Source organism: Arachis stenosperma, chromosome 4 (assembly GCF_014773155.1).
Source record: "Arachis stenosperma cultivar V10309 chromosome 4, arast.V10309.gnm1.PFL2, whole genome shotgun sequence".
Lineage (NCBI taxonomy): Eukaryota > Viridiplantae > Streptophyta > Magnoliopsida > Fabales > Fabaceae > Arachis > Arachis stenosperma.
This window is the reverse complement of record NC_080380.1, coordinates 120071473-120098555: the sequence shown is the minus strand read 5'-3', so window position 1 is coordinate 120098555 and position 27083 is coordinate 120071473. Positions and strand designations below refer to the sequence as shown.

General features: G+C 25.2%; 1 protein-coding gene and 2 pseudogenes across 1 annotated transcript; all 3 read right to left on the bottom strand.

Moving 5' to 3' along the window:
- Positions 1 to 593: 593 nt before the first annotated feature.
- Positions 594 to 1695, bottom strand: LOC130975391 (protein SLE1-like; annotated as a pseudogene).
- Positions 1696 to 4239: 2544 nt separating this feature from the next.
- On the bottom strand, positions 4240 to 5149 carry LOC130977064 (protein SLE1-like). Its single transcript, XM_057902063.1, has 2 exons — positions 5032 to 5149; positions 4240 to 4466 (listed from the first exon to the last, which is right to left on the bottom strand). Exons 1-2 carry the CDS (start codon positions 5147 to 5149, stop codon positions 4240 to 4242), a joined length of 345 nt encoding a protein of 114 aa, XP_057758046.1.
- Positions 5150 to 10232: 5083 nt separating this feature from the next.
- Positions 10233 to 11144, bottom strand: LOC130975390 (protein SLE1-like; annotated as a pseudogene).
- Positions 11145 to 27083: the final 15939 nt, after the last annotated feature.

The window sequence follows — 27083 nt, the reverse complement described above, 5'->3', positions numbered from 1 at the left end:
TAAAAAATTATTGTACATAAACTATTGTACATATTTACAACTTTTGTATTAACTTTTTTTCCATGTTAAATCCTCTATTTAAATTTTAAATATTTTTTATTTATAAATTGTAAGTCTTTATCAGTTTATGTTGGCAATTTAAATAGATTAAATTTAACATTAAAATATAATATTTTACAAATATTATAAATACATAATTTTAAATTTTATTTTATTTAAATACATAAATTGGCTTCGTTTTAAATTATCTCCTTAATATAAAGATAAAAATTAAAATATTGCTAAATTACAATAAAAAAAAAAGACAAAAAGTATAGGACGGTAGCACTTGAACATGATAAACATAGATAAGTCGAAAATAATAATCAAAATAACAATTTTATAATATCTACCTTTATAGATAAAGAAACACAAACAGTACGTACACAAAACAACAACATATAAATCCTAACAAACTACATTATTAGCAATTAAGTAGAAGGACAACGAAGATAAATCGACACAAACAGTAGACATAAAACAACATATAAAAACAACGACATTATTAGCAACTAAGTATGGGAACATGCATCAAGACAACAATTTCATAACATCTATTTTTCTTCGTTGGTAAACTTGGATTCATTAATATCGATGCCTTCCTCAGTAGCATACTTTTCGCCAGACTTATCCATGGTAGAGTGGCCTCATTTACGTCCCATTTTTTGGTAACCCGCAGTTCCTATCTGCTCCTTTCTAATCTGCCCTCCTTTTATACCCATCTCATGATATCCTTCCGATCCCAGCTGCTCCTTCCTAGTTTGGCCTCTTTTGCTCCTTCTTATACTTTTATTTGTATTCATAAGTGATACTAATGTGATCGAAAAAGATCATCTTAAAAGTATAAATAACATTTTTTTATTTTCAAAAAGTAATAAGTAATAGCATTCATGATTCTTAAACAAATAGTATCAATTATTAAAACGAGTTTTTAATAGTCTAAATATAGGATTCAGATTTGTTCATCCCAAGAGAAAAAATTTTCATACAGAAATTGATTAAAAAAAAAGTGAAAATTTTGTTTATTTTTCTTTGTCATTTAAATTTCTTAAAAAATAATAGTACGATATATTAAAAAAATTTTAAATAAAACAACATACACTTAAAAAGGATTATACAAATAATGCAAATTATTATTTAAATTATTAAATTATTTTTTATTAGTAATAATTTAATTAGACTCAATTGTGATAATAAAAATACATAAAAAATATATAAAAAATTTTAAAAATATTTATTAAAATTTATATCTTATGTATTCATTATGTACTCTCATAAAAAAATTAGAATTAAATTTATATTATTATTAATAAAAAATAATTTAAATAACACAAATCAATTGCATACCTTCAGCAAGTTATTCTTAAACTTCTAGACTCTTGCCACCAGTACCACCAGGAACCACGGTTTCACCTTGCTTTGTCCTCTCATCAAGCTCTTCACGCTTTTTTTTGTCTGAGTTGTCATATTGGTTCAGATTTTTTTTCACCCTATGAAATTTTTGTTCTTTTAGAAATGTCTATAGTGGTAATTGAAGACGTAATTTGAATGAGAAATAAGGAAAGAGCAGCATGATTTATATATAGTTAGAAACAATTAGGGTTACATTACATGTGAACCAGTAAAGACGAAGGACGCGCATACAATTGCATGCATCGACTCGTGTACGATTCTATGCATTGACACGTGAATGAAGACGTGCACAATGATAACACTATTAGGTGGGATGATAGTGACACGTACATATAATATATAGTGAAAGAGACTAACTCAATTGCGGTGGGTGAGTTTTTAGCCTGCACCTGATACCTGATATACCTGATACTTTTTTTAGTTTGCTGTCCTTCCTACCATATTTGACGTGTGGAATGTGAATTGATAATTTAACATGAAGTGAATTACTTTATAATCGATGAATTGAATTACAAGTCTTTATGCAACATATTTATTTTGATATGGATTTATGTTGCAATAATACAAATTTGTCATGCTTAAATATAAAATATTCTTTTGGCATTGTTTTTGAATTTTTACTATATTTTATATAAAAATTTATGTTTTTTGAAGTTCATAATATATAAGTTGTTATATAATAACAAAAAGGATAAGGAGCAAAAGTTACTTTAACAATTTTTTAAAAAAAGGCAACTAAAGACCGAAAAAAATTAAAACCAAAGTAAAAAAAAAAAACAAAAATAAAAGTCAAGTAAAAAATAAATATACAGTACAAAAAAATAAAATAAAGTATAAAATATAAAAAAATTTTAATCCCAATAAATACATATTATATTCAAATGTTCTATACTTTGTTTGGTCTAAGTCATTTTCAATGAGTGAAATAAAATGAGTTTAAGAAAAATAGAATAACTATTTTATTTAATTATTGGTTTTACCTTGTCCGAAAATTTTACAATTTTTATCAATAGTTATATTAAACAATCTAAATAAAATAGTAATCTTTTGAGGTTTGAGATAAACACCCTATAAGAATTTCATTATAAAACTTGTATGCATAATTTATGAGAATATTATTATAATACTTACATATATTTAAAAATTAAAAGGTTCTTGTTTCATATGCACATATTTATATAAAGTATTTGCTGAAAAGTATAGGATCAATACTTAATAAAAATGTGTATCCATTTTGTGCATCTTTTTGCATGCGAAAAAAATTTTTGAAATAAATTAAAAAAATAATTATTTTTATATCAAATAATTTTATTTTTAATATTTAAAAGATATTATTGTTTTTAAGAATTTGAAACAAATTCGTCCACTAAAATCGCAAACTTACTCTTATTTTTATATAATCTAGATGGTATTGGTATATTTTTTAATTTAATTTACATAATTTAAATAGATATAATTAAACTTAATAATTTAATTTAATTTGATAAAAATAAAGTAACCATATTATTGTATTGATGTGATTAATTATATTTATTTAATTTAAAAAAATTAACTTAATTTTGGTTTTTTCATTTATTCTTGGTCACAATTAATTGATAAATTAATTATTGAAAAATAATAAAATATATAATTTTATTGTTTAATATTATATAATTTTTTAATTATTGTTTCTGTATATTATTTTTATTATTATTATTTTTTATAATATGAATTATTTATTGTTTAGACGGAGCAAATTACACACAAAATTAATTTTAATAGTTAAAAAATATAACGCATTAAAACAAAATAGTAAGAGTACTACAAAAATACTAAAAATAATTAAACATACTTCAAAAAATAACATTTGATAAAATATTTATATATCTATATATATATATAATAAAAATAATAATATCCTTATATACTAATTTTGTATAGATTTTATATAATTTATTATAATTTTATAATTTAATTTAATATTCATTTACGTTAACATGCCGAGTTATTAGTGTATTTTATATTATTTTTTATGTTTGATATACAATATATTTTATTATTTTTCATATATTTTTATAAAAATATTAGTGTTTAATTTTTCTTAAAAGTAACATTTTTTAATATTAAATAATAAATAACTAGCTCATTGAAACAAAGATAATTTATTTTAAATAGATCACTAATCATAAAAACTAAAATAGATCAAATAAAAAATTAAAAAATTATTGTACATAAACTGTTGTATATATTTATCATTTTTGTATTAACTTTTTTTTTTAATGTTATATCCTCTATTTAAATTTTAAATATTTTTTATTTATAAATTGTAAGTCTTTATCGGTTTATGTTGGCAATTTCAATAAATTAAATTTAACATTAAAATATAATATTTTACAAATATTATAAATATATAATTTTAAATTTTATTTTATTTAAATACATAAATTGGCTTCGTTTTAAATTATCTCCTTAATATAAAGATAAAAATTAAAATATTGCTAAATTACAATAAAAAAAAAGACAAAAGGTATAGGACTGTAGCAGTTGAACATGATAAACTTAGATAAGTCGAAAATAATAATCAAAACAACAATTTTATAACATCTGCCTTTATAGATAAAGAAACACAAACAGTACAACACAAAACAACAACATATAAATCCTAACAAACTACATTATTAGCAACTAAGTAGAAGGACAACGAAGATAAATCGACACAAACAGTAGACATAAAACAACATATAAGAACGACGACATTATTAGCAACTAAGTATGGGAACATGCATCAAGGCAACAACTTCATAACATTTATTTTTCTTCGTTGGTAAACTTGGATTCATTAATATTGATGCCTTCCTCAGCAGCATACTTTTCGCCAGACTTATCCATGATAGAGTGGCCTCCTTTACGTCTCATTTCTTGGTAACCTGCAGTTCCTATCTGCTCCTTCCTAGTCTGCCCTCTTTTTATACCCATCTCATGATATTCTTCCGATCCCAGCTGCTCCTTCCTAGTTTGGCCTCCTTTGTTCCTTCCTATACTTTTATTTATGTCCATAAGTGATACTAATGTGATCGAAAAAGATCATCTTAAAAGTATAAAGAACATTTTTTCATTTTCAAAAAGTAATAAGTAATAGCATTCATGATTCTTAAACAAATAGTATCAATTATTAAAACGAGTTTTTAATAGTCTAAATATAGGATTCAGATTTGTTCATCCCAAAAAGAAAAATTTTCATACAAAAATTGATTAAAAAAAAGTGAAAAATTTGTCTATTTTTCTTTGTCATTTAAATTTCTTAAAAAATATTAGTACGATATATTAAAAAAATTTTAAATAAAACAACATACACTTAAAAAGGATTATACAAATAATGCAAATTATTATTTAAATTATTAAATTATTTTTTATTAGTAATAATTTAATTAGACTCAATTGTGATAATAAAAATACATAAAAAATATATAAAAAATTTTAAAAATATTTATTAAAATTTATATCTTATATATTCATTATGTACTCTCATACAAAAATTAGAATTAAATTTATATTATTATTAATAAAAAATAATTTAAATAACACAAATCAATTGCATACCTTCAGTAAGGTGTTCTTGAGCTTCTAGACTCTTGCCACCAGTACCACCAGGAACCACGGTTTCACCTTGCTTTGCCCTCTCATCAAGCTCTTCACGCTTTTTTTGCCGAGTTGTCATATTGGTTCAGATTTTTTTTTCACCCTATGGAATTTTAGTTCTTCTATAGATGTCTATAGTGGTAATTGAAAACGTAATTTGAATGAGAAATAAGGCAAGAGCAGCATGATTTATATATAGTTAGAAACAACTAGGATTACATTACATGTAAACCAGTAAAGACAAAAGACGCGCGTACAATTGCATGCATCGACTCGTGTACAATTCCATGCATTGACACGTGAATGAAGACGTGCACAATGATAACACTATTAGGTGGGATGATAGTGACACGTACATATAATATAGGAAAGTTTTCAAGTGTTCCATTTACTTTATTGGAACTTCAATGTTTCATGTATGATTAGGTTATAAGTTAATTTTTTGTCTTGTAGTTATTTATAAAAAGACAAAAATAACCCTTCAATCATAAAAAAACAAAAGATAACACATTTAGCTTGAAAAAACATAGGTGCACTGCTACACACTAAAACAATGTACAGAAATTTTATTTTTTTATTTATTATAAATTATATTGTCTGTGAAGTCTCAAAAAAAAAGAGAATTTTGTTTAGAAAATGTTTAAAAATAAAATTATTTGCAATAATGTGAGGTAAACTTATAAAAATAATTAATTTATTAAAAGAAATAACACTTTTTTATATTTCAAAAATTATATATATCATGTTATTTTATATTGATTAAATAATTATGTATTTATTTTATATATTATTTCTTAATTTAAGAAGTTATGATTTATAGAATTGGCACATTAATTTTAATTGAAAAAAAAATCATAAACTTTAATCTTATCTTGTACATAATACATGACAAATTATTAAATTTAATATTTGTAAATATAATAATATTATGTTGCTACAATTTACTTTTTCATTGCTAAAATAAAATTATTCAATTTGAATAATTTATTTTTTATTTTTAAAGGTATAAGTTGTAATTATTAATTATGATCAATGATATGCCTAGTAAAAAAATTAATTAAAACTTATTTTACTTCTACTTTTTAAAATCAAAGTATTATTGATATTTTAAAAAATCAAATAATTTAATTTTTTAGTGAATTTTTTTCTTTTAAATGCATCTAAATATGTTTAAAATTTAATATATTTTATTATTTTAAAAAGTGTTTTTCATCCCAAAAAAATCTAATCCAAATAAATACTTTTTTGAGTAATACTACATATTCAAATCTTTTTATGAACCAAGTCTAACCAAATTAAATTATAAGACTTAGAATATATTAGCTATAACTGATTTTTGTTATGTTAAACTAACTTGGTTATACTTGATTATAAGTAGATATCCTTAACTTACAAGTGTAAGCAATTAGTTAATATAATTTAACAAAAATAGATTTAATATTAATTTTAAATTTTTTTTATTAAATAGTTTCTTATATACAAAAAAAAATTAATGCATTATAGCTTGACAAAATTCACGAGCCTATAATTCTAACTTTTTTTTTTAATTTGACTATAGATATCTTTCACCTAAAGATGTTCATTTATGACTTAATATTTTAATTTTTTAATAAATATTTTTCACCAATAGTATTAATGATGCACAAAATTTATTATTTATTTTTTCTATCAATTTTTTATTACTTATTTATTGTCAATTTTTAAGTTATTTCTTGACAAGTCCTACCTATAAGACTATCCATACCACTATCTTATATCATAATTTAATTAACAAGAATGATGAGATTAGTTTTTTTCCTAAGACTTATCATTAATTAATTAATTAAAAAATATTTTAATAAATTTATTTCTTTAATTGACGAATATCAAATAAAATTAATTTATTGAGAAATTTTATATTATCCTAAAAAATTTAGCACAATAAATTTAATACTTATATTTTAAAATTAAATGAGTTTAGTTGATAAAATTAAAATATAAGTAATATTATTCTTGCACAAATTTTTATTAATATTATTATAGTAATACTTACTTGAGCAATTAAATTTAACTTATACTAATATTAAAATGTTCTTTTTACCCTTTTTTTCATTATTTTTTAATTTTATCTCTTTTTTAAATAACCTAATAAAAATAGATTAATATTTAAAAAAATTAATATTTAAAATTTTAGAAAATAATATGCATTTAGTAAAATAACATGTATTTAATATAATAAAAAATTGAATTAAGTAAGTACTATATATGTATAAGAAAAACAAAACTAAATTATAAAATAGTATTATTTTATATAATAATAATAATATTTCTGTAAAATAAATAGGCAAATAAAGTATATCGTGCCAAAGGAAGTCATCTATTTTAGAAAAACGAAAAAGAGGAAGAAAAACTAATAGAGAGATAAAATGATCAATAAAAATTGGTTAAAAAAAAAAAGAAAAGTAAAAGGTGTATTAAAAGAAAACTAACACAACACATGAACACAAGTGCAAGATAGTAATTTCTTCATTCTTTCCATGGGCTAAGGAAATAACTTGTCTCTATTTTATGGTGTTCTCCAAAAAAGCAAAATCACTCAATGTATTTCTATTCAATCTTATCCTTCTAATTATTTTATTATATATCTTAATGCTAAAAAAGAATGGAATAACAGTGTACCAAAAAAATACCGTGGTACATGTGAAAACCTTCCTATAATATATAGTGAAAGAGACTAACTCAATTGCGGTGGGTGAGTTTTTAGCCTGCACCTGATACCTGATATACCTGATACTTTTTTAGTTTGTTGTCCTTCCTACCATATTGACGTGTGAAATGTGAATTGATAATTTAACATGAAGTGAGTTACTTTATAATCGATGAATTGAATTACAAGTCTTTATGCAACATATTTATTTTGATCTGGATTTATGTTGCAATAATACAAATTTGTCATGCTTAAATATAAAATATTCTTTTGGCATTGTTTTTGAATTTTTACTATACTTTATATAAAAAGTTTATGTTTTTTGAAGTTCATAATATATAAGTTGTTAGATAATAACAAAAAGGATAAGGAGCAAAAGTTACTTTAACAATTTTTAAAAAAAAGGCAACTAAAGACCGAAAAAAATTAAAACCAAGTAAAAAAAACAAAAATAAAAGTCAAGTAAAAAATAAATATACAGTACATACAAATAAAATAAAATATAAAATATAAAAAAAATTTAATCCCAATAAATACATATTATATTCAAATGTTCTATACTTTGTTTGGTCCGAGTCATTTTCAATGAGTGAAATAAAATGAATTTAAGAAAAATAGAATAACTATTTTATTTAATTATTGGTTTTACCTTGTCCGAGAATTTTACAATTTTTATCAATAGTTATATTAAACAATCTAAATAAAATAGTAATCTTTTGAGGTTTGAGATAAACACCCTATAAGAATCTCATTATAAAACTTGTATACATAATTTATGAGAATATTATTATAATACTTACATATATTTAAAAATTAAAAGGTTCTTGTTTCATATGCACATACTTATGGTTATAATGGAAACAAATATTTATATAAAGTATTTGCTGGAAAGTATAGGATCAATACTTAATAAAAATGTGTATCTATTTTGTGCATTTTTTTGCATGCGAAAAAAATTCCTGAAATAAATTAAAAAAAATATTTATTTTTATATCAAATAATTTTATTTTTAATATTTAAAAAATATTATTGTTTGTAAGAATTTAAAACAAATTCGTCCACTAAAATCACAAACTTACTCTTATTTTTATATAATCTAGATGGTATTGGTATATTTTTTAATTTAATTTACATAATTTAAATAGATATAATTTAATTTAATAATTTAATTTAATTTGATAAAAATAAAGTAATCATATTATTGTATTGATGTGATTAATTATATTTAGTTAATTTAAAAAAATTAACATAATTTTGGTTTTTTCATTTATTCTTGGTCACAATTAATTGATAAATTAATTATTGAAAAATAATAAAATATATAATTTTTTTGTTTAATATTATATAATTTTCTAATTATTGTTTTGGTATATTATTTTTATTATTATTATTTTTTTATAATATGAATTATTCATTGTTTAGATGGAGCAAATTACACAAAAAATTAATTTTAATAGTGAAAAAATATAACGCATTAAAACAAAATACTACGAGTACTACAAAAATACTAAAAAAAATTAAACATACTTCAAAAAATAACATTTGATAAAATATATATATATATATATATATATAATAGAAATAATAATATCCTTATATACTAATTTTGTATAGATCTTATATAATTTATTATAATTTTATAATTTAATTTAATATTTATTTACGTTAACATGCCGAGTTATTAGTGTATTTTATATTATTTTTTATGTTTGATATACAATATATTTTATTATTTTTTATATATTTGTATAAAAATATTAGTGTTTAATTTTTCTTAAAAGTAACATATTTTAATATTAAATAATAAATAACTAACTCATTGAAACAAAGATAATTTATTCTAAATAGATCACTAATCATAAAAACTAAAATAGATCAAATAAAAAATTAAAAAATTATTGTACATAAACTGTTGTATATATTTATTATTTTTGTATTAATTTTTTTTCATGTTATATCCTCTATTTAAATTTTAAATATTTTTTATTTATAAATTGTAAGTCTTTATCAGTTTATATCGGCAATTTCAATAAATTAAATTTAACATTAAAATATAACATTTTATAAATATCATAAATACATAATTTTAAATTTTATTTTATTTAAATACATAAATTGGCTTCGTTTTAAATTATCTCCTTAATATAAAGATAAAAATTAAAATATTACTAAATTACAATAAAAAAAAGACAAGAAGTATAGGATTGTAGCATTTGAACATGATAAGTTTAGATAAGTCGAAAATAATAATCAAAACAACAATTTTATAGCATCTGTCTTTATAGATAAAGAAACACAAACAGTACAAACAAAACAACAACATATAAATCCTAACAAACTATATTATTAGTAACTAAGTAGAAGGATAACGAAGATAAACCGACACAAACAGCAGACATAAAACAACATATAAGAACAACGACATTATTAGCAACTAAGTATGGGAACATGCATCAAGGCAACAACTTAATAATATCTATTTTTCTTCGTTGGTAAATTTGGATTCATTAATATCGATGCCTTCCTCAGCAGCATGCTCTTCGCCAGACTTATCCATGGTAGAAAGGCCTCCTTTACGTCCCATTTCTTAGTAGCCCGCAGTTTCTATTGGCTCCTTCTTAGTCTGTCCTCCTTTTATACCCATCTCATGATATCCTTCCAATTCCAGCTGCTCCTTCCTAGTTTGGCCTCCTTTGCTCCTTTCTATACTTTTATTTATATCCATAAGTGATACTAATGTGATCGGAAAATATCATCTTAAAAGTATAAAGAACATTTTTTCATTTTCAAAAAGTAATAAGTAATAGCATTCATGATTCTTAAACAAATAGTATCAATTATTAAAACGAGTTTTTAATAGTCTAAATATAGGATTGAGATTTGTTCATCACAAGAGAAAAAATTTTCACATAAAAATTGATTAAAAAAAATGTGAAAAATTTATCTCTTCTTCTTTGTCATTTAAATTTCTTAAAATCTAATAGTATGATATATTAAAAAACTTTTAAATAAAATAACATACACTTAAAAAGGATTATACAAATAATGCAAATTATTATTTAAATTATTAAATTATTTTTTTATTAATAATAATTTAATTAGACTCAATTGTGATAATAAAAATACATAAAAAATATATAAAAAAATTTTAAAAATATTTATTAAAATTTATATCTTATGTATTCATTATGTACTCTCATAAAAAAATTAGAATGGAATTTATATTATTATTAAAAAACTAATTTAAATAACACAAATCAATTGCATACCTTTTAGGAAGGTGTTCTTGAGCTTCTAGACTCTTGCCACCAGTACCACCAAGAACTACGATTTCACCTTACTTTATCCTTTCATCAAGTTCTTTACGCTTTTTTTGCCGAGTTGTTATATTGGTTCAGATTTTTTTTCATACTATAGAATTTTTGTTCTTCCAGAGATGTTTATAGTGGTAATTGAAGATGTAATTTGAATGAGAAATAAGGCAAGAGCAGCATGATTTATATATAGTTAGAAACAACTAGGGTTACATTACATGTGAATCAGTAAAGACGAAGGACGCGCGTACAATTGCATGCATCGACTCGTGTACGATTGTATGCATTGACACGTGAATGAAGACGTGCACAATGATAACACTATTAGGTGGGATGATAGTGACACGTACATATAATATATAGTGAAAGAGACTAACTCAATTGCGGTGAGTGAGTTTTTAGCCTGCACCTGATACCTGATATACCTGATACTTTTTTAGTTTGCTGTCCTTACTACCGTATTGACGTGTGGAATGTGAATTGATAATTTAACATGAAGTGAGTTACTTTATAACCGATGAATTGAATTACAAGTCTTTATGCAATATAGTTATTTTGACGTTGCAATAATGCAAATTTGGCATACTTAAATATAAAATATTCTTTTGGCATTGTTTTTTAATTTTTACTATATTTTATATAAAAGGTTTATATTTTTTGAAGTTCATAATATATAAGTTGTTAGATAATAACAAAAATGATAAAGAGCAAAAGTTACTTTAACAATTTTTTAAAAAAACCAACTGAAGACCGAAAAAAATTAAAACCAAGTAAAAAAAAAAAGAAAAAAGTCAAGTGAAAAATAAATATAAAGTACATAAAAATAAAATAAAATATAAAATATAAAAAATTTTTAATCCCAATAAATACATGTTATATTCAAATGTTCTATACTTTGTTTGGTCCGAATCATTTTCAATGAGTGAGATAAAATGAGTTTAAAAAAAATAAAATAACTATTTTATTTAATTATTGGTTTTATCTTATCGGAGAGTTTTACAATTTTTATTAATAGTTATATTGAACAATCTAAATAAAATAATAATCTTTTGAGGTTTAAGATAAACACCCTATAAGAATCTCATTATAAAACTTGTATGCATAATTTACGAGAATATTATTATAATATTTACATATATTTAAAAATTAAAAAGTTCTTGTTTCATATGCACATACTTTTGGTTACAATGGAAACAAATATTTATATAAAGTATTTGTTAAAAAGTATAGTATCAATACTTAATAAAAATGTGTATTTATTTTGTGATTTTTTTGCATGCAAAAAAAATTTCTGAAATAAATTAAAAAATAATTATTTTTATATCAAATAATTTTATTTTTAATTTTTAAAATATATTTGTTTTTAAGAATTTGAAACAAGTTTGTCCACTGAAATCGCAAACTTACTCTTATTTTTATATAATCTAGATGGTATTGGTATGTTTTTTAATTTAATTTACATAATTTAAATAGATATAATTTAACTTAATAATTTAATTTAATTTGATTAAAATAAAGTAACCATATTATTGTATTGATGTGATTAATTATATTTATTTAATTTAAAAAAATTAACTTAATTTACTCTTTTAAATTAATTTAATATTTAACAAGTTAAATATTTCAATAATGCATTAAATATTATAATATTTATATCTTATTTACTTGAGTTCCTATCTTGAGTTTAATGTTATATATTTTAAAAATTTTATTAAATTTTAAAATGAGTCTAAGATAATTATTCACATAAATTGTCTATTTTAATATAATATTTTTAAAACCGTCCATTTATTCTTGTGTAAAAGCATGTAATTAATTTATGATATTGTGAAAAGATTTAAATTGTTGATTTATTAAGGGTCTATTTAAAGAGTGTTTTTATTTATAATTTTTAATTTAAAAATAATATTAGTACATTGATTTTATAATTTAAAATTATCAATTTTAAACTATTAATTTTTTTAAATCGAATAAACATAATTAATCATGTGAGTAAATAATATGACTACGTTTATCTTTATCAAATTAAATTAAATTATTAATTTAAATTATACTTATTTAAATTAAAAATTTTATAATTTAAAATTTTAAATTATGTGAATTAAATAAAAAAATATTCTAATACAATTCAAATTATATGAAAATAGGAACTTATTGGTTTCACTGAAGTTTGCCAGCAAATTTCGTTTAGTAAATTTGTAATAAACTTGTTTCAAACTCCAAAAAGTATTCTAAAAATTAAAGATGAAATTATTTATTTTAGAAAATAAAATAAATATAAAATTTCAAATAAATAAGATCATTAATATATATATATATATAATCGAGTAAGCTCACGAGCTAATGAGTTGAGTTTATCCAAACTCAAGCTCGACTTATTTAATTTATGAACTCAATTCCAAGTTCAAGCTTGGCTCACTAGCTCACGAGCTTAGCTTATCAAGCTATTAACGAGTCGAGCTCGAGCTAGTTCATGAGCTGGCTTGACTCACTTCCAGCCCTACTTCTGACCTAAGTTAGTGCTTTGGTGTCCAGTTTTTGCTAGGGGTGGCAATGGGGCGGGTAGGGACGGATTTTTACTCTATCTGACCCTGTCGTACAACAATCCGCGTAGAACCCGCCCCACTTCTACCCGCAGATAATAAACGTTGAACCCTAACCTGCCCCACCCCTACCCGTCCCTATAATTATTAAAATTCAATAAATAAAATTAAATTTCAAAATTTATATAACCATCATCACATACATAACATAAATTAAAGTAAAAATTTAAATATAATATAATATTATTAATCATTTACTAATTATTTACATATATTATATATATTATATATTAAAATTATATATATTATATACCGGGGCGGGTATTACCTAAATCCGATCCCGCCCCGCCCCTCTAAAAAATTCTCCCATCTGAAAACCCGCCCCGATGCGAGACGGATAATTATCCTCTCCGAGCGAATAGGAGCGGGATGGGTACCCGCGAATTCGGATGATATTGCCATTCCTAACTAATTTTTGCATGAAATTCATAAAATCTCATCAGTTGCTCAAAATTATTTAATAGTCTTAAGAAAACAAATATTTTCATAAAAATCTCATACTGAACAGATGAGCCTATAAAATTATAATAATACGAATTATTTTACTTTTTTTTTGTCATGTAAATCATTTTTCTTTAAACAAGATAAACATGCGTAAGAAACTAAAGCGAAACAATAACATGAAAACCAATGTACAACACTAAGAGTTTTTGAAAAATTAAATAATGAGTTATTCATGATTTATTATTATATTTAAAAAAAATTATTTTTTAAAAATAATTAAATTAAAATTTAAATATTTTAAATTTAAAATTTATTAAAATTTTAAAATAATTTTTAATATAATAAAATATCTCAAAAAAATAAAATCATCAATAGTTTTTTTCTTCCTACTAGCCAAATGCCATAAAAAAAAAAGCCAAAGCCAAACAAAGAAAATAAGATGGCTTATATATACACATGTACATACATATATAAGCTTGGGTCACTTTTATTAGCAATAACTTAAATTATCATTTGTTTTAATCACAATGCCTTAGTTTCTTTCTTTCTAACCGAAGAAAGAAAACAACGTGGCTAAATGTATTCATATATATATATATATATATATATATATATATATATATATATATGACACCTATCCTTCTATTTATTAAGGAAAAATATATAGAATCAAAAAGGTATCGACCAAAAACTAAACAAAACTATATTAATTTATATTAATAATTAATTTAAAATTTTTTAAATTCAAAATTTAAAAAATTTAAAATTGATTAACTAAACTTAATTAAAACCTATAAAAACCTTCATTTTCTCTCTCACATTAATCTACCCACCTCTAACAATCACACACACAAATCTTTCTCTCTCATCGTCAGTCGCCAGTCCTCTCCGCCTCTCCACTGTGATCCACTCCTCCGATCGCTCCGCTTCCAGTCGGAACTGTCTTTACCAGATCGAGAACTCGTGAACCTCATGTTCGGACTCGGACTCGGCTCTCGGAGCTTCCACACGTCAGCGCACGTGACTTTCCCCTTGGAGCCGGCGTCAACAGCGACAGGAATAGACGCGTCGAAACCAAGTAGGATCATGCCGAGTAAAGTGCTGTCATCGATGAGGAAGTCGGAGTCTTCAAGTTTGCGTTTTGATGGAAGGTGGTGATCGATGGTGGGGCCACCGTGGAAGACTCCGTCGTGGTTACGGATGAAAGACATGAAGCATGCGGCGCTGCGGGTGGTCAGCAGAGGAAGGCCATTAACAGTTGAAAAGTTGGGGTTTGTGAGTTGAGGCCAATCAAATGGTGTGCAATCGTACAGAGAATTGAGAATTTCAGAGGCTTGGGGAACTTTCTTGGGTTTATTTTTTGGTGCATTTTATTTTTTTGGGTACTTTCTTAGATTTTGCTTGGCTGCTTGCATTCTTCCTTCCCTTCTCATTGTTTTCTATTTATTATTTTTAATAAAATATTTTTATCTTCAATAAAATTTTATTATTTTAAAAGAATTATTTATCATCACGATGTTGCTCTCTGCGTTTTGGGATATTAGGTGCCATTTTGATGATTGAAGAGACTGCAAATTACACAATTATAGAAATATAAAAAAAACATTCATTTAATATGAAAAAAATATCCTAATACTTAACAAAAAAAATATCCAATTATATTTTAGCAAAAATAATTAAATATCTATAAAATTTAAAAAAAAATATGAAATTCTTAAAGAAATAGAGGCATTCACATTTGCAATACAAAAAAATTCGAAAAATATATAAAAGAACATCCATTTAGTATGAAAAAGAAACATTCGGATACTTAGCAGAAGAAACATCCATATATATTAACTCGTAGAGATTTTGAATTCACCAAAAGTATTTTGGCTGGTTTTTAGCTAATACCTTTTTGGTTCCCTAGCATTACTCATTTATTAATTATCATTACCATCTTTACTTCATTTGATTTCTTTTATTACCGAAACCAAAATTCAAGGATTAAGGGAAAGAAAGAGTGACCGAAAGTGAGGGAGAGAAACCGTCGAACCTTCAAATTTTCGACTCCGATTACTTTAAATTTCTAACTCCAATAAAAAATCTAATCCGATAAAAGTATTTGTATCCTCCTTCTCTACATGTTGGTATTATTCTTGTCCGCTAAAAGTTGACGGTGACATAGTTCCTCTCCTCCTTGAATTTGGCCAATTGGAGTTCTAGGAGGCACAGAAGATTTTCGACGTTTTTTTTGGCTACTCGGTCAGAAAGTTTCTTCAGAATTTTGAGTATTTTGATTTCGTAAGAAGGTAGGGTTTGGTAACTTTATAATAATTAAATTTGAATTTGATAAGTGAATGTCGATTTTGTTAATTATTGTTTGAGTTTGAATGAATTTGTGTTGAATTATTATTGTTGCTTGTGATTTGTTAGTTTGGCTATGAGGAACAGCTCAACTGTGGTTGTTTTATTGATTTTGAGACTGTTGTGATATGATATTTTTGAGGAAATTGGTGAGATTTGGTAGTTGAAAGATTGAATTAAAAATTGAAAAAAAAATCGGTAATAGTAAAACTTAAAAAATAGACTTAAAACTCAAGCTAAAAACTTGAAGAATTTTGGAAATGAGATTCAATTTTTTGATAAAGTTATAATCGGAGAATTAAGATTTATATTTGAGAATGAAATAGTAATTTAATAAAAACTTGAAGTTAATTTTATAATTATATATATTTTTTGGGTATTTTGGGTAATAAGTAAAATTTAGGGGTAAAATAGATATTTTATAAAAGTTCAAACTATTTTTATAGATATGAAAATAATTGAGGATTTGAATATAATTTTATAAAATATTGAGGTTAAAAAAATAGAACATTAAAAGATTCGTGATTTAGAATGCAATTGATAAAAGTTTAAAAGTAAGATTTTATAAACTAAGTTTTAAGAAAAGATATAAATATATTATTTATTTACTATTTAAAATATCTTATTTATATTATTGTTGTTATTATTTTATTAAGAATATTATCTAGTAAAGATATTATTAATATTATTATATGTTAGAGAAGAGCAAACAGAGTAATCTTAAAAGTTTTAGAGAACGCAAACTTAATTAAAGTACTTTACAATTCTTTTCCATAAGATACTTAGGAAAATGCGAGGGAAGAATGTGAAGTTGAATTATGATAAAGAATTAAAAGATTGAAAAAAAGAAAAGAGAAAGAAAAGAAGTAAGAAAATAAAAAGAAAGATGAGAAAGAAAAGAATGTATTAACTAAAGGAATATCTGCCACAGGAGAGCAGAGACCAAAGATAAAAAGATTTTAAAAGACTGTCTGCCACAAGAGAGTAGCGAGCAAAGACTAAAAGATTTTTATGAACGTCTGCCACAGTAGAGTAGATAGAAAAGAAAGTATTAATTAAAGGGATCTCTACCGCAGTAGAGTAGAGAGCAAAGATTGAGGAGAAATTGAGTGTTGTTTGGGCCTTAGTGCCAAGTGTCTAGTGAAGACGCGATACGTAACGCTCACTTGACACTATAAGGACGGCTCAGTGAGGACGGCGATGCGTAACGCTCACTAGAGAGTGAAAGAAAGGTTCCCCATGAAGACGGCAATGTGTAACGCTCATGGAGGAGACGTTGATACTACAGGGACGACTCAGTGAGGACGGCGATGCGTAACGCTCAATAGAGACCGTAAAGAATGTTCCTATAAGAACCGATTTAACCGCTTTAATAAAATAATAATTTAATTATCCGAAATAAGTTTGAAAATATAGAAATGATATTTTGAGAATAAAAAGGTGAAATTTGATTTCAATGAATTTTTCTGAGTTGGAAAATGTATCTTTTTTAAAAGTTTTTGTAAAAATACGTACTGGCGCTTAAGCCGGCAATATCGGCTCTAGTCTGTCCAGTACCGCATATTTTGGAAAATAAGATTTTGAAAAAATTAAATTTATTGTTTTGAAAGGATAAAGATAATTTAGAGTAAAAAACCGAGTACTAATTTTAAAGGTTTTTACCCAAAATGGGCCAAACGAACCAAAAACACTTAGCGGATCAGATCGGGCCCAAGTCCAACATATATATGCCCTAACTAACGAGCTTTGAGCTCATTTTCATTGCAAAGAGAGAAAGAGAGGCGCAGTTTGAGAGAGGAGGGAGAAGAAATGGGGTAACACTATTCATTGTCACTTTTCGGGAGCCATGACTTGAGCTACGGAGCTCCGATTGACGAGTCGTTTACGGCCACGCGAAGCTCTTGACAAGATCTTCGTTTCTATCTAGATTTTTCTGGTAAGATTTTGAAACTCAAGCTCCAATTTTCATCCCTAGAATTTCTACTTTTTTGTGTTTGATTTTTTAGTATATTTTGTGATTTTGTTTGTTTAGGTAATCTCTAGTAGCGGGTAATTTCGAGCTTTCTCCCAATCACCATTAAATAAGGTAAAGAACCTCTATATCCTTGTGGTTTAGTGTAGTGTGAGTTTTAGTTGTTAATGCATGGTTATGTTGTATGTATGAAGCTTATTTTTGGAGTTATTGTTGGTGGCTTTTGGTTTGGCTTTGGTGGTTTGGAGTTTGGTGGAAGCTTATTGGAATCCAGTGTGGGGTTTGAGTATATTGAAAATCAGCCAATATATGGTTTCGATTTTCTTTATGTAATATGTAATGTTTCTGGAAACTTAGGCTAGTAGACCTTAGGATAGGATTGAATTGATGTTAGTTGTTGGTTGTTATTGATTATTGTGGTTAATGATGATTGTTGGGAATTATTGGTGTTGATGAGTATTGATGGTGATTGGTTATATTGATGATTCATGAGGATTATGAGAATTTATGGTAATAAGTAAATGTATAATATTTGCGATGGTTTGGAATTATGAATATGTCACTTATTAATTGTTGAATGGATTGTTGGTTATAATGGAGATTTGTGTTATAGGAATTGTGGGAGAAATAGAGGATTTGAAACTAAATGATTTAAGTATAGTGTAATGGTTGGGTGAATTTGGTATGGAAATGATGAAAATGTTAATTTTAGGTTGTTGAATGAATTGGAGGATAAGTGAATATAGATTTTTGGTTAACTTTGACAGATCATATCTTGAGCTACGGTTTTTGAAATTGAATGATTTTTGTATTAAATTAAAGATAATTTAAGGAGCTTTAAAATGGTATAGATTTTGTAGAAATAAGAATTTTGTAGAGAAAGATATTATCGTCGGAAGTTGGTGCCAGGAATATGAAATTCTGTGATGTTGCAGAATTGTGATTTCTGGTTTGTGTGCGCACGCACACTCTGGTATGCACGCACACGCTGGAAGGTGCATTCTGTTGAGGGCGTTCACACGTATTTGTGTGTGTACGCAGAATGAAAAATTTTACTCTCTGTGCGTACGCACACGTCTTGAAAATCCTCCTGGGCGTGCGTACGCACAACCCTATGCGTACGCACACTGCCCTGTTTTTCAATAAAAATCTTGTTTTTAACCGTTTTACCTTTTCGACAAGCTTGCAAACTTCTGTAAGACTTGTTTAAAACCTTTTTGCCAGTTTTAGGATCTTGAATCAAGGGAGAAAATAATAAAAAAAATAAAAAGTGTATTTTAGTTATGAGTTTAAAGTCAGTGACCTAGGTTTGGAAGGTTTGTGTAATTTCTAGTTTGAGTGGTGAGTGTTGAGTTGTGAAGTATATGGTTGAAGAGATTTTTGAGAAGTTGAAAACTGGTAATGGTTATGATGAGTTGAGGGCTTGGAAATGAATGAGGAAATTATTGGATTATATGGGAGTGTGCGGAGCCTATATCCCTAGCATGGTAGATTTCTTTGTTGCATGAGTGTGCGAGGCTTATATCCCTGGCGTGGCAGATTTTTCTGCTGCATAAGTAGTTGTGGTTGTTTCCTTCTCTGCTACATGAAGTGTGCATGGCCTATATCCCTGGCGTAGTAGACTCCCTACTGCATGAGTGTGCAGAGCACTATATCTCTGGCATAGCAGATTCGCTACTGCATGAGTGTGCAGGACACTATATCTCTGGCGTGGTAGAAAAGGCTACATCCGAAATGATGTGTCGAGTTGGCATTTACGGACCGACAAGTGATATCATGAGCCAATAGGACATGCATTCATCATATACATCTCTTATGTGCTTGTTTGCTTTGATTACTTGAGTTTGCCTAATTGTATAATATGCCTACTTGCTTCTTGAATTACTTGTTATATATGAATACTACCTATATTTTACTTGCTTGCATTATCTGTGATTGTCCAGTGCTGAGGAGGTTAGGTAGGCGGTGGCGATAGGATCGCATGGAGGGTAGGTTGGTGAATGCTGTGGGACAGCGGTGACTAGTTTTAGTTAGAAATCCCCTAAGTTTAGATAACCATATTTATGGTTTATGGTTTACGTTATTTATTTTGTTAAGGCTTGAATATTCCCTATCGATGTGAAGTTCTAGGATTGCCTTCGGCGTCCCAAAACCTTATATCTTACATTATTAGGCCCTGTTACCATATTGAGAACTTTCAGTTCTCATTCCATACTTTGTTATTTTTCAGATGCAGGTTGCAACCCACCATGGTGAGTTTGCAGATGTGGTAACAGAGCGGAGTATGATCTTCCTTAAGTTTTCTTTCATTTTACTTTTGTTGTAGTACTCTCACCTTTTGTATATTTAACGTTGTGGTCTTAGAGGATTTATTTCTGAAAAACTTTGAGAGATAGGTTGTTGCTGCTTTAAACTTCAAAACTCTGTTGTATTCAGTTAGATTAGCTGGCCTAAACTTCGCAGGCTGTGACTAGTCCTCTTTTTGATATTTCATACTTATATATATCTTGTTAATTTAATTATTTCCTTGTGTAACCTGGAGTTATCTACAAAGTTTTATATGTATTACGTTTTGTCTTGTTCGTACTTGCGCTTTTGTTATCGTGTGTGAACGCTCCCCGTTTTGTAAATCCGCTTTATGCTATTCTTGAGTTTTTATTCTTTTATAGGGCTTCTAGTATTACTATTTTCTTCTAAATATATTATATATTATAAGTTTAGAATTGTTGTAGTACTTTGTTATCCTTTACTTTACGACTAGAGGTAAGGTTTAGGGTAATGGGATGTTACAGTTCCGCATGAAGATGGCGATGCGTAACGCTCATGAAGGGGGACGTTGGCTAAGATAAGGACTGCAGTACGAAATGCTTATCTCAGGACCAGTGTCGAAAATCGGGCAACAAACTGACACATGAGCTCATGACCTATGTAGAACTAGACATACATCATACTTGTTTGTGCATACTTATATTGTGATTATGTTTTCATAATTGTGTGTGCTTGAGATTGGATTCTATGTTCTATAATTGCCTTTTAATTTGTGTTTGTCTTGCATTGTTTGTGCCTATGATTGATTCTGTTTTGTGATTGAGTTTTGATGGTGATTCGTGTTGAATTGGACCGTAGGCCGAGTTGATTTGGACCTAAAACCGAGTTGATTTAATTTGGGCCAAAGCCCGTGATTGGAAGGACCAGCAATAGGCTTTGGTTAAAATGGTTTCTTAGTAAGTGGTGAAATATATGAAATGTCATTTTGCGTGAATTTTTTTATAGGAAAAATAAGAGTTTTAAATTTGGATAATGAACTTAACTTCTAACCCCGACCATACTAAGAACTCCCTAGTTCTTACCCCCTATCTCCACCCCTTTCAGCTACAGGTGCGAAGGCTTATTGCGAAGTTGCGGGAGCACAAAGGAATATGTTTATGGGTTGAGTTGTTAGAATTTATTTTTCCCCTCGCATTGTCAGTTAGAGTTTTATTCAGATAAGTAAGTTCTGTAATTACTTTTGTATGTAATACTACAATGTATTATTAATATTAAGTATGTGAATATGTGTTGTTTGTTCTTGTTAAAAAAGTTATAAGTTTTAGTAAAACCATCGATAGTTTCATATGTAAAGGCTCAATATTAAATAGATAATAAAAATAATTAGGTTAGTAACGCCTCGCTTTTGGTATAATCCTGAGGTACTAAAAATTAGGGTGTTACACAATGACTATTAAAAAAAATATATATCAACGAAGAACATAAAATATATGTTGGAGGGAAATTTTTTGAAATAAATTAAAAAAATTATTTATTTCTCAAAATAAATGATTTCATCTTTAATTTTTAGAATACTTTTTTTTGGAGTTTAAAACAAGTTTATCAAGAACTTACTAAACCAAATTTTCCGACAAACTTCATTGAAACCAATAAGTTCCTATTTTCATATAATTTGGATCGTATTTGAATATTTTTTTATTTAATTCACATAATTTAAAATTTTAAATTATAAATTTTTAATTTAAATAGGTATAATTTAAATTAATAATTTAATTTAATTTGATAAAGATAAACGTAATCATATTATTGTACTCATATAATTAATGATGTTTATTCGATTTAAAAAAATTAATCGTTTAAAATTGATAATTTTAAATTATAAAATCAATGTACTAATATTATTTTTAAATTAAAAATTATAAATAAAAACACTCTTTAAATAGAGTTGGCACTTAATAAATCAACATTTTGAATCTTTTCATAATATAATAAATTAATTACATGATTTTACACAAAAATAAATAGACAATTTTAAAAACATTGTATTAAAATAGACAGTTTATGTGAAGATGGATCTTAGACTTATTTCATAATTTAATAAAATTTTTAAAATATATAACATTAACTCAAATTGGGAGCTAAAGTAAATAAAATATAAATATTATAATATTTAATGCATTATTGAAATATTTAACTTGCTAAATATCACATTAATTTAAAAGGGTAAATTAAGTTAATTTTTTTTTAAATTAAATAAACATAATTATTCATGTGAGTACAATAATATGACTACTTTTATTTTTATCAAATTAAATTAAATCATCGAATTAAATTATATCTATTTAAATTATGTAAATTAAATAAAAAATATATCAATACGATCTAAATTATATAAAAATAACAGCAAATTTGCCATATCAGTGGACGAACTTGTTTCAAATTCTTAAAGAAAAAAATATATTTTAAAAATTAAAAATAAAATTATTTGTTTAGAAAATAATTATTTTTTAAATTTATTTCAGAAATTTTTTCGGATACGAGAAGATGCACAGAATAGATACACATTTCTATTAAGTATTGTTCCTACACTTTTCATCAAATACTTTATATAAATATTTGTTTCCATTATAACTATAAGCATGTGCATATGGATTCAAACAAAATCTTTTAATTTTTAAATATATGTAAGTATTATAATAATATTCTCATAAATTATGTATACAAGTTTTAAGAGATTCTCATAGGGTACTTATCCCAAAAAGTCTCAAAAGATTATTATTTTGTTTAGGTTGTTCAATATAACTATTGATGAAGATTGTAAAGTTTTTAGACAAGGCGTGAAACCAATAATTAAATAAAATAATTATTCTATTTTTCTTAAACTTGTTTTATCTCACTTATTGAAAATGACTCGAGTCAAGTAAAATATTGAACATTTGAATATAATATGTATTTATTGGAGATTAAAAAAAACTTTTATATTTATTTATTTTATTTTATTTTTATATACTTTATATTTATTTTTCACTTGACTTTTTATTTTATTTTTTTCAATTTTGCTTTACTTTTTTTTAATCTTTAGTCTTTAGTTTCGCTTTTCTAAAAAATTGTTGAAATAACTTTTACTCCTTGTAATTTTTGCTATTATCTAACAACCCATATGTTATGAATTTCAAAAAACATAAATCTTTTATATTAGTACAGTGGAAGTCCAAAAGTAATGAAAAAAAAATATTTTATATTTAAGCGTGTCAAATTTGCATTATTACAACATAAACCCAGAATTAAGGTAACTATGTTGAAAGATCTGTAATTTAATTCATCGGTCATAAAATAACTCATTTCATGTCGGATTAATAATTCACATTTCAGACGTTAACATTGTAGAAAAAACAACAAGCTAAAAAATATCAGACGTATTATTCACCATTTCACTTTATTTAGCCTCATCGTTTAAATAACAGTAATTTAAATGATAGTGACACGTATATTTATTAATTTCAGCACTATTACGGTGAAAAAAACTAATTCGGATTAGGTAATGTATTTTTTAATTTGGTAAACACTGAAAATATGTGTATAATTTTATTTAAATAACTATTAGATTTGATGATAATGATGAACATATGTATTATTGATTTTAGCGCTATCACGATAATGTGATACATTTTTTCAATTTGATCAACACTAAAAATATTTGTATAATTTTGTTTAAATAATTAATTTTTATATATACTAACTAAAAAATTAGAAGACGAAGATATTAGATGCAAATGATATTTCTACTTATAAATTAGTATTAAAACGCAGCTTCTAGAAATTTTTGGATTAGCAATACTTAGTATTTTTTATTATTATTTGATTAATATAAATATTAAACTATTTTTAATAAATAAAATTTATTAATTTATATATATAAATTTTAAAAAAATAAATATAAATTATATTAATTTATGTATATAAATTTTACTAACTATAAGTGTAAATTATATAATTTTTGTATATAAAATTTTTGTAAATATAAAAAATTATTAATTAAATATTGGCCAAAATAATAATATTTACTGATCATATAATATTATTCACATATAATATAATAATAATTATTATTATTAATTAAAAATATTTAATACTAAAAACATCTCCAATACTTAAGGTTTTAATTTTTTTATTTATTTTGAATCTTATAAAATGTCGTATTTTTGAGATTATATATCATAAAATTTAATTTTAAATTTAATATAAGATTTATTATTTTAATATTTGACTTTATTTTAATTTAAAATTAAATATTTTTTAATTATTTCAAAAATTAGAATTCTATAGATGTAAGAATTGAGAATTTTATACATTCAAATTGAAAAAAAATTAAAGTTTTATAAATAATTAATAAAACTTATATTAAATTGATTTAGATATATATATTTTTAATCAAATTAATAAAAAAATAAAAAAATAGAATAATAAAATATAGGAGTACAATTGAATACTTCTAATTGATTTGAGTATATTTTGATTAAGTGTTTGTTGTAATGTTATAAAAACAATATTACAATGTTCATTTAATAGTTGGGTATTTATAGAAATTTCTCGAATGGTACCACAATTCACCCGTCGTACAACAATGTGCTGAACTATTTCAACAAGTCTGTGAGTAAGATATTCAACATCTGATGTTCGTACAGCAGTATCCACAACTTCTTTACGATTCCGTAACAAGAAATTATATATTCTGTTAAAGAGAGTAAATTACTTTGAATGGATAAATCAATCAGCATATTACTCATCTTTCTTTAAAATAATACAGTATCTCCTTATTGTTAACGTTGCAGTTGCAAATGTGAGAAGTATATGAATTTAGTCGCACATCAAAGAAATTAAGAGTGAGGGGTTTATAAAATAATAGACCCATTAATTTACTATCTTAAGATTTTGAGTTGGATATGATGTTTTCTCATTTTATGTTATCTTGATTCCTCTCTTCCTGATCGGTCGAAAGCTCCATGTTGATTAAAAAAAATAACAAATTTTATATTAAATCTTAAATTAATTTTTATAATATATAATCCCATAAATATTTATGTCGTATTATATGAAATTTAAAATAAAATTAAATTAAAGTAAAACTAAATACCAAAGATACTCTTGATACTCGTATTAAAATGGTATCTAATACTACGTCAAATTAATTTTTATTTAAGTGTGCATTTTCTAGCTCTATTATTCTTCTTCTATTGAACTTCTATATATTAACTTGAGTCAGATTAGGACTTGCTAAACATAAATGCTATAAACTTCTACTCTACAGTCTACAGAAACTAAACAAGTCAACAACCATCTAAACCCCTATGGCAGCTGAAAGCCTCCCTATACATTATAAGAATTATATTTAATTAGGTGAAAATTCAGTTACAATCGATTTTATATTAGGAATATGTATAAGTCTGTTGAAATTGGATTTGATGTGATTCAGACTCGTCCTGAAATATATTTCGAGCCTATTTATTAGATCCGAACCCGGTCCTAGACCTGATGAAACCTATACACTTTCAGACCACGATTATACCGGTAAAAATTGGGTGAAAACCGGGCCATTAACATTACATTATCTTGATACTTTTTATAAGCTAGCATGTGAAAATATCCAAATTTCCAAGGCTCCAACTATTATTTGACATGGTAAAATTCACTTAGAAAAACAAGAACCGACTCTTCTCTAAAATTAACGCATAATCATAATCAATACTAATATTGTATAATAACACCAAATATTTAAATCAATACAAATAACACAACATTATGCATTAGTCTAAAATCTTATGCATTTTAAACATAAAACATTAACTTATAGTCTTATAATAACTAATAACACAAAATATTAAGGTTTACAATACTTAAATTTCACATAAGAATAGCCATCATCCATCACTAATAACACAAAATATTAATTGTGTATGATGACTGGGCCGACTTCGGGTGACCTGAGCCATGGCCCAGACCCGACCCGAAATAATGACCGAGTCTATTTTTGAGACCCTTATCCGACCTTAGACCCGATGAAATCACACCAAATTAGGCCCTAAAGTGCTCGGGGCCGGGCCAGGTCTTCAGACCGGGCTGGGCCATGTACACCCTACTTCACGTGAAGTTGATAGTTGAGAGTTGTTAGATGAAAATTTAGTTAAATTAGTCAGATTATCTAACGGCTCTCAATTATTAACTTCACGTAAAATCAACTATATCTGAGTTTCTACCATTTAATTAAGAAAATTTTTTAATAAAAATTTTTAAAAACCTCTAAAACACACTTTATTTATGATAATTTATAAAAATCCTTTAATAGTTAGTTTATAAAATTTAAACTCTCACCCTAAAAAAAA

Excerpts from the sequence above, each read along its gene's own strand:
- LOC130977064 (XM_057902063.1), bottom strand. The coding sequence starts at position 5,149 with ATGACAACTCGGCAAAAAAAGCGTGAAGAGCTTGATGAGAGGGCAAAG. Across the intron at positions 4,467-5,031 it reads TCAAGAACACCTTACTGAAG|GAAGGAACAAAGGAGGCCAA; the intron begins GTATGCAATTGA and ends ATAAAAGTATAG.